The sequence below is a fragment of the Amblyraja radiata genome, chromosome 18 (genome assembly GCF_010909765.2).
Source record: "Amblyraja radiata isolate CabotCenter1 chromosome 18, sAmbRad1.1.pri, whole genome shotgun sequence".
In the NCBI taxonomy this organism is placed as follows: domain Eukaryota; kingdom Metazoa; phylum Chordata; class Chondrichthyes; order Rajiformes; family Rajidae; genus Amblyraja; species Amblyraja radiata.
In genome coordinates, this window is record NC_045973.1 from 46306966 (window position 1) to 46322891 (window position 15926).

Genomic DNA, 15926 nt, shown 5'->3' on the forward strand with positions numbered 1-15926 from the left:
TCATGGTCAGATCAGGATCTGGAAAGAGCCAATTCAAAAAATGTAAGTGGAATAATCTTTTTGTGTAAAATATTCCCAGTGTACATAATGAAACCATGATTACCATTTTTCTGAGACAATTTATTTAACAGAAAAGGCATATTTTCTAATTTTATATATTGATTTGCCTTCTCTACCCCCGACGTGTAGGGAAGTGGGATAACATAGAACTAGTGTGAACTGGTGATTATTGATTGGTGTGGAATCGGTGGCCCAAAGGGTCTGTTTCCATGCTATGTCTCTCAACTAAACTAAACCCGTTTGTCATTATTTGGTAATGCCTTCCCGCTTGGCTACATTGCCCATCTATATTTAACTTCTCCCGCTCTCCACTCAATGACAGACTTCCATTTTATTCACCTTAAAATTTGTGTCACTGTTAATTTTTCTTAGATTTGATGAAGAAATGTCAATCCAAAGATTAACCATGTCAAAGATTGCCAATTAGCACAGAACACAAGGCAATCTTAATGAGAACCACACTTGTGACCATGGACTCAGAACAAACTATTTGATTAATTCGTGGAAATGATGGATGGCATCTGGAGCTCAGGAGGAAACGACTTACATTTCTGGAACCGGAATATTAACTTTATCTACTCTTACAAATGCCTTGGGCACCTTTCCAGTACACATGTCCACACTTCCTCTTAATAACCAGCTATTGTCTCATTAGTAAACAACATCACAAAAGATTTGTTAACATTAACTGGATTATACAGTGGAATGCAAAGTTGTTTTTATCTTCCAAGCTTTAGAAACGTATGCACATAAGTTCAGAACAAGTACCTTTGATTTTCACATATTGATATTCAGGGCTGACGCAAACGGCAAGGTTGCTGGGCAAGGTCCATGGTGTTGTTGTCCAAGCTACCAATGAAATATTTTCATCCTCCTCCAGTGGAAAAGTCACAATCACAGAAGGATCTTGAACATCCTACAAGCATTAAATCAAATTATACATCTTTCCACAGTCGAAGAATTAACATTAAAGTGCAAATTATTTGCACATTTCGATTGACATATAGGAAGAGATCATATCCCAAACTATATTTTTAACAATTACCATGCCTTTTGAATCATTATTAAAAAATGAACAATGCTCCAAATGACTATTGATTTCAAGATGTTTCAGGACAAGAGTAATAAAGAAAGCAAATGGTATGGTTGCTTCCGTTTGGACACTGAGTATAAGAGTCAGGAAGCAATGTGTAATTTAGTTTTGAGATTCAACTTGGAAATAGGCCCTTCGGTCCACCGAGTCCACACCAATCATTGATCACCCATTCACACTAGTTCTATGTTAACCCACTTTTGCATCCACACTCTAAACACTGCGGTGAAGAGGTTCACGTGTTGTATCAACACTCAGTTTAATATATAAACAATACAGCTTAACAATGAGTACAAAAGGGCAAGGTGTGTGTGTTAACGTGTTGACTGTGAAGTGAAGACGAGCTCCGTCGTCCGCTGCACATACCCTCAGCTGTTCACTCAGGTCGGCTTTGATTGGTCGGCTCAGATCACGCCAGGTCCACACGAGTGTTCGAGCTTGGCGAACGACGGTTCGAGACCAAAGTGTCTCAGCCGCTGGCGGGCTATTTTATAGAGGCCAAATAACCTACAAACCTGCAAGTCTGGGTTGTGAGAGGAAACCCATGTGGTCACAGGGAGCATATGCAAACTCCATGCAGACAGCACCGAGGACAGGTTCGAACCCAGATATTTGGATGATGTGAGGCAGCAGCTCTGCTACTGTGCTGAGAGCTTTACAGGACTTTGATTAGGCCATATTTGGAGCATTGTGTGCATTTCTGGTCACCTCATTACAGGAAGAGCGTGGAGGCTTTGGAGAGGGTGCAGAAGAGGTTTACCAGAATTACCAGAATCAGGATAGGACAGCAGATTTCCTCCCGTCTGAAATGTTTGTAATAATCTTAACAGTTTCCAGACTACTGAGTGAATTGAAATACCATATCCCAGTTGTCTGGATTACTGTCTTACTAACCTAACCACCATAATATTGATCATGGTCAGATCAGGATCTGGAAAGAGCCAAACCAGAATGCTTGTCTGGATTACAGGGTATTGCCTATTAAGTGAGATTGGATAAATTTGGGTTGTTTTCCCTGGAGCCTTAGCAGATGAATGGAAACCTGATAGGAATATATAAAATTATGAGGCATAGAAAGGATCGGCAGTCAGAACCGTTTTGCCAGAGTAGAAATGTCAGAGACTAGAGGGAATAGCTTTAACATCAGAAGGGAACATTTTAAGAAAATGTGCAGGACAAATTTTGTTTTACAGAGAGTAGTGGGTGCCTGGAATGCATTGCGAATAGTGGTGGAGGCAGATACAATCGTGGCATTTACAATGTCATTTGATAATAAACCAGAATACAAAACTCAGAAATAAAATCCATAATGTGGAAATGTGGCACAGAGACTGAATAAATAGAAAGGAAATTAAAACCTCAGTTTCAGTTTCATGACTGCTTACAAAACTTGCATCTTAAACAAATGATTCATTCACCCTTAAGAAATATTAACTGGTTCTCAAAAATGTCAATCCCTCATCTTCAGAATAAAAACTAATAAGATTTTTCACATCTAGATCTGCCGCATTTCACACTACAAAAGCAATTTAATCTTTAAAAGCCAGGGCACCTCAGCTTGCAGCTTCGCAATGACTTCACTATTTTCTGATCTAACCCTACTAAACTCAACACATGAAGGCAACTGCGTCGCCTCTGAACAAAAGTATTATATCCCATCAGGAGGTCAAAAAGGATAACTTTCTTCAAATAAATCTTTCTCTTGGGGGGAAATTTATGAAAGGTACCCATTCACCCAATGATGATAACGCAAAGATGGAAAGGCATTACCAGCAAGCAACTTTACATCATGTTTATTATCATTGCAGCAAATTTCCTCGTAAATTTGATCAAATCAGTTTCACAACTAGGGCTGAGAAGATAGATATACCAACAAAATTTGAGTTTCACTGTACCTTAATTGGTACATAGAAACATAGAAAATAGGTGCAGGAGGAGGCCATTCGGCCCTTTGAGCCAGCACCGCCATTCATTGTGATCATGGCTGATCGTCCCCAATCAATAACCCGTGCCTGCCTTCTCCCCAGACACATAGAAAATAGTGACAATAAACTTACCTTTGAAAATTGTTTTTACCACTGATAAATTAACGAAAGCATTTGAGCCAAATAAGGCTTGTAATTTTCATTTATTATTGAGGGGAAAAACATTACAATGCATCATTCTTCATATAGGGCAGAAATCAATGCTTTTAGAGATTAATTGCAAATCACCAAGCTTTTCACCCGATAGTTAGTCATAGTCAAACAGCATGAAAACAGACCTTTTCTCCTTTGCAATAAGAGCCATTTCCTATTGAGTTATATTTCTTCCAGAATTATAATCAATTAAAATCACAAAACACCTAGTCTTGGAATGCAAAATTCTGAGGAGTTTGAAGTAGACTATCCTAGTGCCATAACTAGAACCACACTAGTACAAATATTGTAATTAAAAGTTTGTTTGTCACCTTATAATTTTGATGTGCTTCAAAGTTGGAAAGAGGAGTGTTGCATGCGGTGGAAAACGGCATAACTTTTACACCTCTGTAGACAAGTCCTTTATCGTATAGTTGCTTAAACACCCACCTGAAAGGAAAACAGATGTAAATATGTACATTATAGCAACATTTGCATTTCAAAGTCAGATTATTGTCCATATTATCGTTTATTCTGTCACAATTTTTTACATTAAGTTCATAGCTCTCTCAATGACAGATGGGGAAATTTGTCTGCTGATTTATCTTTTCCTTGTTTCAACTCAACCAAGCAGCAACTTTGTGTTGATGCACTCCACTATTCAGTATAGTAAAGCCCACATACTAGGCTGGTCTGGAAGGTTAGTTCACATGAGATCTAAAGTTAGCTCTCCAATATTAGCTTTGTGAAAGGAATCAGAGGCTAGTAGTAGTGGTGGACTATTTTTCAGATTCTTGGCATGTGACCAGTGGTGTGCTACAGGGATCAATGCTGAGTTCCATGTTGTTTGTCATACATATTAACTATTTGGATGGGAATGTAAGGTAGCATGATTAGTTTGTGAATTGGTGCTATGGACAATGATAAAGGTTGTCTGTAGGTACAACAGGATGCCGATTAAATAGGAAAGCTGGGAAAGGAACGGCAGATGGAAACACCCTCAGAAAAGAACATTTTGGGAGGTTGATCCAGGATAGAACGTACATATTTAATGTCAGAGACCTGAAGAGTATTGTAGAACAACCTATGGATAAAAGTACATAATTCCCTGGAAATAGCAACACAGACAGAGCAGTGAAGATAGATTTTGGCACCCTTGCCTTCATTGGTCAAGGTATTGAGTTCAGGAGTTGAGACGTCATTGCAATTGTACAAGACGTTGGCGAGCTCACGCTTGGAGTACTGTGTGGATTTCTGGTCGCCCAGCTATAGGAAGGATGTCAGTAAGCTGCGAAGGGGGCAAAAACAATTCACGTGGATGTTACCAGGACTGGTCTTGTGTTATAAGGAGAGGCTGGGGCTTTTTTCGTTTGAGCTTAAGAGGTTAAGATAACTTTATAGAGGTTTATGAAATTATGAGGGGAATCGATAAGGTCTATAGTCACAGTCTTTTTCCCAGGGTAGGGACTTCTAAAACAGCCATGAACATTGAGCTGAAAAACTTGTAAAGTTCTAAAACAAATGTATTAGTTTATAGCAATCCACCTAAATGCTAAAGATGACTTCAGACCATGACAATTATTCCACCAAATCCAATCCAATCCAATCCACCAGCTTTGCTTCAATTGACTTTAAAGTTTACTCCAATTCGTTGATGGCATGCTCAGTGAAATGCTGACCTGCTATCAAGGGCTGTTACTATCGACGGTAGATTGAAGGAGTGTTTGCAGCTGATTTCAACAAGATTTAGGTGAATGCAGTGTGATTTTATTGAACACACAAAATTCTTATAGGGTTGATGTGGTGGATAGACCTGCACTGTTTATAATTTCAATATAAAGGGTTGGATAAACAGGATTGAGATCAGTAAAAATCTTCAAGTGGGTAGTGAAACTTTGGAATTATATACTTAAGAGGCCTGTGGAACCTCAATGACTTGGTGTATTCAAGACAGAGATTTCTAGACTTCTGGATATTAAGTCAATCATGACATATAGGGTGAGTGGAGTACAGCGGTGCTGGAGAAAAAGATTTGCCATGATGTTACTGAAGGACAAGGTAGGCATATAGGCTGAATGGCTTACTTCTGCTTCCATTTCCTATATTCTTATGTTAAGTCTATTTGTGCATCTAGTAGTTTCTTGAATCAAAGGGTGAACCAAATTGGTCAGTGACTGGCTTGTGCAATGATGGGGTCCTCAGTATTAGATTTAAATTTAATTGGTAGAAATTCAAAAGAATCAGAGGTAGACTGGTCCACACAAATCCTCGACAAAAACTCGTAATCAGTGGTATCGACTGACAGTATCAGGGTCATTATATTAACAATTATTGTAATCTAACTAGCAATGGGCAAATTAAACTGCATTAATCAAACAATCCCAGTCAGGTCTTTACTACCTGGAAGTGCAGACTCCCGACAGCATTGCTGATCTTAAAAGCATCTGAACAAGTAGTGAAAATGGGCAATTAGTATGGGCAATAAATGCTGAATTTCCAGCAATTTCCACAATCCCCAATGAAAAATGCTGCTCCCAGAAACATGAGAAAACATCAACATGTAGCAGTCAGCTTTACAGGATCCATAGTACCACCTCCTGGAAATGATATGAAAGTACAGTTCCACGGGTTTGTGGATCTATATTTTGCATACTCACTTTGACCAAACATATTATTTGATCTGCAAACAATACATTCTTTTTAAGTGGTCAACACAACTATTTTCGATGTTAAGAACTTGGTGGAAAAATATTTTCCTTTTTTCTCATTCCCAAAATGATCGTTGTTTTGTTCAACTAAGTATCGTCAATTGCTAGATGCCCACATAACCTTTCCTAGTACCAATTATTTGCAGAAATTTTTTTAAATCATGTATATTGCTGGCCATCTGATAATAGCAATGTTATAAAACCAATTAGCAACATCTGTGGGACAGGAATCAAACTGTATCTGATTAATTTCCCTTCTACTAACCCTTCTAGCATTTTCTATCACCTATAACTGTATTTTATTTTTTTCCGAATCTGGGCATTGCTGGCATCTGGGCGTAGCATTTATTGCCCACCTAATTGCCCTTGGGAATATGTGGCAGTTCATCTTCTCAAATCACAACAGTCCAGATGAAGAATGCTGTTTGGGGGGGGGGATTCCAGGATTAAGAACAAGTGACAATGAAGAACTGGCAATATTTTTCAATGTCAGGATGATGAATCTGCAGGTGGCAGTACTGCTATGTGTCTACTGGCCTTGCCCTACTGGTGTAGTTACTGTCAGAATACCTGGGAATTTAACTGCAGTAAACTGTGTAGAATGAACACACTGCAGCCATTGTGAATTGGTAGTGAAGGGAATGTTTAGGGTGCTTGACAGAATGCCAATTAAACAGTTTGCTTTGTCCAAGAATGTGTCAAGCTTTAGAGTGGCCAGAGGTACACATATCTAGGAAAGTGGGGAGTATTTTGTCATGTTCCTAACTTGTGGCTTGAGTATCAGGACATGAATCACTCACCACTGGATCTTTCACCTGCTTTCTGAGGTTGATTTAGTTGAGTTTCTGCCCCCGAGATGTTAATGGTGGAGGAAATTGGCCACAGTAAAACCAAGGGTAAGCAATAGATTTTCCTCTTGTTGGAGAAGGTATTAGTATTGGTTTATTATTGTCACATGTACCAAGATACAGTGAAAAACTTTATTGCAAGTGCTACCAACGCAAATCATACTATACGCAAGTACATTAGGGTGTGCAAGAGAGAAACAGACAGCAGAATATAGTGTTGCAGCTTCAGAGAAAATACAGTTTAAAAAATGCACGAGTCACAATGGGAGATTAAGAGTACATCCTTAGTACATGAGAGTTCTGTTTAAGAGTTTGATAACAGCTGGAAGTAGCTGTTCTTGAATCTGGTGTTAGTGCTTTCAAGCTTTTATATTTTCTAACCTAATGACAGGAGAGAAGGAAAAAAATGACCAGGGTGTGAGTGGCCCTTGATTATATCGACATTTATCTGAAGGGTGTGTGGTGTAGATGTAGTTGATGAGGGTGAGAGGATGGTTTGCATGACATAGTGGGATGTATGCACAACTCTTTGAAATTTCTTCTGGTCATGGGCAGAGCAGTTTCCATACCAAGCTGTGATGTATGATGTATCGCCATCTTTCTATGGGGCATTTATAGAAATTGGTAAGAATCATTGGAGACATGCCGAATTTCCTCAGTCTTCTAAGCAAGCAGAACATCAGCAAGCTTATAGTGCCAATGTGATGGGACCAGGACAAATTATTGGTGATATTTACACATTGGAACTTGAAACTCTCGACCATTTCCACTTCAGCACCTCTGATACAGATTGGATTGTGCACTACACCATGCGTTCTTAAGTTGATAACTTACTCCTTTGTTTTGCTCACATTGAGGGTGAACTTATTATTTTGATGCTATGCTACCAATGTCTCTTATTTGCTTCCTGATAGTCTCATCATTGTTTGAGATCTGGCCAATCCAAGGAAGATCTAAGATTTAAATCCAAAGATCAAAATCCAAGGATGAGGCGTATAAATTGGCCAGAGGAAGCAGAAAACCAAAGGACTGGGAGAAATTTAGAATCCAACAGAGGAAGACAGAGGGGTTAATTAAGAGGGGGGGGGGGGGAGAGCATGAAAGAAAGCTTGCAGGGAATATAAAAACTGACTGTAAAAGCTTCTTTAGATTTGTAAAAAGGAAAAGATTAGCAAAGACAAATGCAGGACCCTTGGTCAGAGATAGGTGAATTTATAATGGTAAACAAGGATATGGCAGACCACTTAAACTTTGGTTCTGTCTTCACTAAGGAAGGGTGGAACTGAAGGGAATCCACGTTAGTCTGGAAATGGTGTTGGGTAAACTGTTGGGACTGAAGGCAGATAAATCCTCAGGGCTTGATGGTCTGCATCCCAGAGTACTCAAGGAGGTGGCCCTAGAAATCGTAGATGCATTGGTGATCATTTTCCAATGTTCTATAGACTCTGGATCAGTTCCTGTGAACTGGAGGGTAGCCAATGTAACCCCACTTTTTAATAAAGGAGGGAGAGAGAAAACAGGGAATTATAGACCAGTTAGCCTTACATCGGTAGTGGGGAAGATGCTTGAGTCGATTATTAAAGATGTAATAGCAGCGTAATTGGAAAGCAGTGACAGAATCGGTCAATAGACAATAGGTGCAGGAGTAGGCCATTTGGCCCTTCGAGCCAGCACCGCCATTCAATATGATCATGGCTGATCATCCCCAATCAGTACCCCGTTCCTGCCTTCTCCCCATATCCCCTGACTCCGCTAGTTTTAAGAGCCCTATCTAGCTCTCTCTTGAAAGCATCCAGAGAACCTGCCTCCACCGCCCTCTGAGGCAGAGAATTCCACAGACTCACCACTCTCTGTGAGAAAAAGTAGTTTCCTCGTCTCCATTCTAAATGGCTTACTCCTTAAACTGTGGCCCCTGGTTCTGGATTCCCCCAACATCGGGAACATGTTTCCTGCCTCTAGCGTGTCCAAACCCTTAACAATCTCATATGTTTCAATGAGGTACCCTCTCATCCTTCTAAACTCCAGAGTGTACAAGCCCAGCTGCTCCATTCTCTCAGCATGTGACAGTCCCGCCATCCCGGGAATTAAACTTGTAAACCTACGCTGCACCACCTCAATAGCAAGAATGTCCTTCCTCAAATTAGGGGACCAAAACTGTACACAATACTCCAGGTGTGGTCTCACTAGAGCACTGTACAACTGCAGAAGGACCTCTTTGCTCCAATATGCGATTCCTCTTGTTATAAAGGACAACATGCCATTCGCTTTCTTCACTGCCTGCTGTACCTGCATGCTTACTTTCATAGACTGATGAATAAGGACCCCCAGATCCCGTTGTACTTCCCCTTTTCCCAACTTGACACCATTTAGATAGTAATCTGCCTTCCTGTTTTTGCTACCAAAGTGGATAGCCTCAGATTTATTCGCATTAAACTTCATCTGCCATCCATCTGCCCACTCCCCCAACCCACTCCCCCAACCTGTCCAAGTCACCCTGCATTCTCATAGCATCCTCCTCACAGTCCACACTGCCAATGTTACTTTGAATCCCTTCATCCAAATCATTGATGTATATTGTAAACAGCTGCGGTCCCAGCACCGAGCCTTGTGGTACCCCACTAGTCACTGCCTGCCATTCTTAAAGGGACCCGTTAATCCATACTCTTTGTTTCCTGTCTGCCAACACATCTCTATCCATGTCAGCACTCTACCCACAATACCATGTGCCCTAATTTTGCCCACTAATCTCCTATGTGGCACCTTATCAAATGCTTTCTGAAAGTCCAGGCACACTACATCCACTGGCTCTCCCTTGTCCATTTTCCTAGTTACATCTTCAAAAAATCCTTCAAAGTCAGCATGGATTTATGAAGGGAAAATCATGCTTGACTAATCTGCTGGAGTTTTTTGAGAATGTACCAAGTAGAATGGATAAGGGAGAGCCAGTGGATGTGGTGTATCTGGACTTTCAAAAAGCCTTTGACCAGGTCCCACACAAATTAGAGCACATGGTATTGAGGGTAGGGTATTGACAGATAAAGAAGTGGTTGGCAGACAGGAAACTAAGAGTAGGAATTAACAGGTCCTTTTCAGAATGGCAAGCAGTGAGGTACTGCAAGGCTCAGTGCTTGGACCCCAGTTATTTACAATATATAATTAACGATTCAGACGAGAGAATTAAATGTAACATCTCCAGGTTTGTGGGTGAGACAAAGCTGGGTGGCAGTGTGAGATTCAAGGAGGATGCTATGAGGCTGCAGGGGGACTTGAATAGGTTGGTAGAGTGGGCAGATGCATGGCAAACACAGCATAATGTGGATAAATGTGAGGTTATCCACTTTGGTGGCAAGAACAGATAGGCAGATTATTATCTGAATGCTGTCAGATTAGGAAAAGGGAGGTGCAACAAGACCTGGTTGTGCTTGGACATCAGTCACTGAAAGTAAGCCTGCAGGTAGAGCAGGCAGTGAGGAAAGTTAATGGCATGTTGGCCTTCATTGCAAGAGGATTTAAGTTTAGGAGCAAGGAGGTCCTACTGTAGTTTACAGGGTCCTGGTGAGACCGCACATGGAGTATTGTGTGCAGTTTTGGTCTCCTAATTTGAGGAAGGACATTATTGCTATTGAGCGAGTTCACCAGGTTCATTCCCAGGGTGGCGGGACTGACATATGATGAAAGAATGGGTCGACTGAGCTTGGATTCACTGGAATTTAGAAGGATGAGAGGGTATCTTATAGAAACATATAAAAATCTTAAAGGATTGGACAGGATAGATGCCGGAAAAACGTTCCCAATGTTGGGGGAGTCCAGAACCAGGGGTCACAGTTTAAGAATATGGGGTAGGCCATTTAGGACTGAGATGAGGTAAAGGTTTTTCACCCAGAGAGTTGTGATTCTGTTTAATGCTATGCCACACAAGGCAGTGGACAATTCATTGGATGTTGTCAAGAGAGTTATAGTTCTTAGGGGTAAGGGAATCAAGGGATATGGGGAAAAACAGGAACGGGATACAGATATTGGATGATCAGCCATGATCATACTGAATGTCAGTGCTGGCTCAAAGGGCCGAATGGCCTACTCTGCACATTTTCTATGTTTCTATGGCCTATCACAATAATGTCATCTGCAGACTTGTGAGGTGAGAGCAAAATATGGTCACACAATAATGTAAAAGAGAGTATGGTAAGGGGCTAAGAATGCAACCTTGCCAGTGTTGAGAATTATCATGGAGTTTCGTCACCTATGTTTCGTCGCCTATCCTTATTGATTGTGCTCTATGGGTCAGAGAGTTAATGATCCATTTGCAGAGAGGAATGCTGAATCCTAGGACAAGGAGTTTGGAGACAAGTTTGGTTGGAATTATGGTATTGAAGGCAGAGCCATTCGTGGAGATGATCATTGCTTAGCACTTTTGTGGCACAAACTTTATTTGCCACTTATCTGTTGGAGCTTGAACCATGCTTGATCATCTTGCATTATAGTTAAGTGAAGAATATACAGGGTCATGAGATTACACTGCTGCTAATATCCCAGGTCCTCGTGGATGCCCAGTTTACAGCTTCCAGGTCGGTTCTGAGTCCAAATTATTAAGCACGATTGTGGTGGACAACATAATCTTCAGTGTGGAGACAGAACATTGCCTCCACAAAGACTGTGCCAACACCAGCATAGACAGATGCACAGGTCACTGAGATTCATGAGGATGTTGTCAGGTAAATTTGTCCCAAGTGATGACTCTGACTGAAAGCTGCTTCTCAAGATTCAGTCAGTGCTGTTGCTGTAAACACAATAGACAATAGGTGCAGGAGTAGACCATTCGGCCCTTCGAGCCTTAGTGATGGACACAGAAATTCATCCAGGCGTTGCTCAATACAAAGGACCACTGATTTATCAGCTAAGGGAGGACAGTAGGTGGCGATCAGGATGAAGCTATCTTGTCCACATTTGAACTATTGCCATGTGACTTTGCACTGTCTGCAGAGTGTTGGGGACTTCAAGAGCCAATTCCTTCAACTGCGTACTATGATGCCACCACTTTTGGTGGAATTGAACAGCTTTCAGGAAAGGGCCTTCCCACCGCTTATGAATCTCACCTATTGGTGGTGCGATTCTGTGAAAGCAATCAAGTCAGATTGTTGCCCAACTCATCTGTGGAACAGCTTTCCCAATTTGTACACCAGTCCCTGGTGAAGAGGACTTTGCACAGCAACAGGGCTGGGAATAACTTTGGTGCCTAGGTCAATGCTAACTTCATCAAGTTTTATCCTCTGTTTAAATGCAGTACTAATGATGGAACTGAGTGGTTTGCTAAGGCATTTAAGAATCAACCACAAGGCATGGGTCTTTATGCACATAGAGGCCATGGCAGTTAAGAATAGCAGGTATCCTCCCAGGGCCATCTTAACAGCATTCTAGGCCCCCTGGCAGAGCAGTGCACCTACACTTCCAGTTTCTTTATGCCGAATCAAATATGCCGTCATGCACTTGCGATGTTCTTCTCCGTTTTCATGTTCTACAATAATATTTTACGATACATAGATTAGCATGGGGCCCCTGTGCTCATGGGGCCCCGCACTACCCAGCGTGCCCATGTGTTAAGACGGCCCTGTATCCTCCCCCAAAGACATAGCAAACTAGATCGTTTTTGGCAACAATCCAGTAATTATTTATGCTTATTGTTACTAAAACCAGATTTTATTTCCAAATTCAGATTATTAATTGAATTTAAATTCCATAGCTGTCCTGGTGGATTTGAAATCTAAGGATTATTATTCCAAATCACTGGATTATTAATCTGGGAATTTTACCACTACATCACCACCGTATCCCAATTATGATTGGGCATTAAACCTGGTTTAATTGCTCATTAATTTGTGATTTATGATTGTGCAAGAATAAACTATTGAATAGGATGATGTGTTCATTGAATGAATGATGTGCCTGATGAATTTGACGAAACAGCTGATGCAAAAACAGTGAAGAATTAGAAGCAATGAAGGCTGTGGGAGGAAATGATTTTACAGAGACATCCAGACAAAATCTATGGCAGCCAAGAGTCCAGGTTTTGCATGTAATTACTGACAGATTCAACATTTACCCACATAAGAGTGGGCGTTTCAATCTTGCTGCTAAACTCCAATTGTGATTTCCAGTTTGCACTCTGTCACTGGACTTCATGTAGAAACCAACTAGGTAGAAAAGCTCGGCAAGACATTAAGCATTCTGGCTTCAGGGAAGTATGGCTAGGATAAAGTACACATTTTTATTACTTGTCTATTTTACTGTTTAAATATTTACCAGTGTTTTAATTGATTTTTTTTAAATGTTAGTAAATTTTATAATCTCATTCTTAATTAATTCTTCAAGAACAATGACAAACTGGCAGCATTGAAACTTGACACACACAGAGGATATAGATTTGTCATTTGTCATTCCAGAGGAGCTTTGCAGGTGCGACTGTTTCTAGTGAGACACATTTCTACCTTCTGGGATCTGCTGCTCATCTCAGCAAGCTAATTCAGCCCTACTGATCCACAGAAGGTAAATGTTGAACTCTGGGGAACAGGAAAGGTGATTGTAAGCAGAGAATTACAATAAAGAAAATCCAGGCCAAGAAGCTCTTTGATCTTATGAAGGTGATGACAAAAGTAGTCTTTCAGTCCTTTGGAAACAAATAAATACATACTACATTGTATATAAATGTTAACAAATGTTTCACATTTATTAAAACGTGAAACCGAACTAGTTCTTATAAACATTATAGAACAATTGCAGTAGTAAGACAATTTCCAAAAATATTTTCAACAAATTGCAGTTAAACTGTAAAAGCCTAGAAGCGAAGAAGTCAATCTTCAATGATTAGAACATCATCCAAACTTTCCTAATCACACTATATTTCCATCAGGATGTCCCCTGGCACGAATCCAACTGAAGATCAGTAGCCAGAATAATGGAGTTCCAATCACGATGCCAACCCCATCCTCGAAAGACTTGACACTCAGCATGACCCGCTTGACAGATTTATGAACTATCAAGGCTCTCTGGCTGTTTATTATTGCCACCTGCCACTCTATCTTCCGTACTTCACCGTACTCAAATCTGGAATTTATCTTCAGGCTAATCTGATCATGGCAAACGGACAAATATTAATATTTTTAGATTACTCGCACTTTCAAAGCATCAACAGCCACCTGCAGCTTCACCCTGATATTAGTTTGTATTTCAGCCAGCAGTTGGTCCAAAATAATTTCACCCCTTTTTGGGCATTTACGATCAATAAGGGGCCATTCTGAAGAAGGATCCCAACCCCATTCCTTCTCTCAGAGATGCTGCTTGTCCCGCTGAGTTACTCCAGCTTTTTGGGTCTATCTTTGGCCCATTATAAATGCACATTATAGAGATTAGCTTTGTAAATGTATACAAACAGGACATGAACTCATTGTGAGATCTGTCTTCCATTATACTTCGTGTTCTACAGTAGAATAAAGCTACTTATTAAATGAAGCCAATGAAGCATTTACTCAGTTTGCCTTCACAGAGATTTTTTTAAAGCTGTGTGCAGGAATCTAGTGAACATCAGCAGCAGATACAGATAGGTGAATAATGACAACCAAATCACATAAAATAATAATTTACATTAATGAACTCATAAAACGTCACTTACTGGTTTATAGTAGGAATAATACAACATTCAACACAGACAATGGCTTTCACATCCTGGTCGTGTTTCTCAAGCTACAGCAACAGAGGTCAGCATAATCATGATTGATGGGCACAGGGGGTTGTAAACACTGCAAGATTTTAAAGGTTGCATCGATATATTGATTACTAAGGAATCAGCGTTCCAGCACACCCAATCTGGGATTGGCATGCAGTGAACCAGAAGATCAACACTTCAGTTTTGGTGTATTGTGAAGCTAGAGAATAAGCTTATGCAGGTAAAAGCTAATAAATGTGGGCTGTTATGAGAGTATTTGCAGTCGGCAAATTGGAAATCCACCACCAAAATTTAGAGTAATTCAGTCGAGATCTGCAATGTTAAATATGTGCTTTCTTATCTATGACTCTTAATATGGCCAGTCTGGCATTGGACTTGCAACCATCTTCCTGCCTATTCCACATGCAACTTGACATCCATGCACTGCAAACATCATTGTATGTCTGTCACAAATATGTTCAATGTCTCATTTTCTTTTGGTGAAATATTCCAAAAATGCATAAACCTCAAGAATTATTCACCTCCATCTTAAATGGGCTTCCTCTTTCTTATTTGTCTTCAATGATGATTCAATTCAATGATTCAATTATACTTTATTAAATGGATGAATAAGAGTAATCAGTCACCAAATATATTTAAATAAAATTATCATCAATAAAATGCATGTTTATTTTATGACTTACCAGACAGATTCCATGAAGGATGGGTACAGGGTCTTATAATCATTCTTAAAATCAATCCAGCGTCCCAATCTAGTGATAGCAGACTGATGGAGAAGAATAACATTCACAAACATTTTTAATTCAGCTTTATCATAAACAGCAAAAGCTAAATAATGAACATCAGTTTTTTGTTGTCGTGTAATATTGATAATGAAAAAATAACTTCACAAAATTTAACACACTTGACCCAATCTGTCAATGTATTACATCATGTTGATTGAGGGGGGATCTTATAGAAACGTACAAAATTCTTAAGGGGTTGGACAGGCTAGATGCAGGAAGATTATTCCCGATGTTGGGGAAGTCCAGAACAAGGGGTCACAGTTTAAGGATAAGGGGGAAGTCTTTTAGGACCGAGATGAGAAAATCATTTTTTTCACAGTGGTGAATCTGTGGAATTCTCTGCCACAGAAGGTAATTGAGGCCAGTTCATGTAGCCAAACCAGCCAAAGAGATCCTATTTTTGAAACAAGAGTTCTTACAAAATTTTTGAGGACTTCCCAAATCATACACACCAATATGGGAGGGTGTATGCTATATTCAATAATTATCCAAAAAAATGTTGAAGATTACGTTATAGCATGCAATCTTCAGTATTAAATTCTGAGGACGAAATTCAAGGAAGAGCAGCTTGTCTCTCAACTACACACATCACAGCCAT

At 40.1% G+C, this 15926-nt stretch overlaps 1 protein-coding gene across 1 annotated transcript in view; it reads right to left on the bottom strand.

Annotated features, from left to right (window-relative positions):
* iars1 (isoleucyl-tRNA synthetase 1) overlaps positions 1 to 15926 on the bottom strand; it is a 168415-nt gene that overhangs the window by 139170 nt on the left and 13319 nt on the right. The window contains exons 5-7 of the mRNA XM_033037262.1: positions 15227 to 15309; positions 3603 to 3720; positions 829 to 976 (exon numbers count right to left, since the gene is read on the bottom strand). Coding sequence (XP_032893153.1) covers positions 829 to 976; positions 3603 to 3720; positions 15227 to 15309 — 349 coding nt within the window. The remainder of the gene's footprint in view (positions 1 to 828; positions 977 to 3602; positions 3721 to 15226; positions 15310 to 15926) is intronic.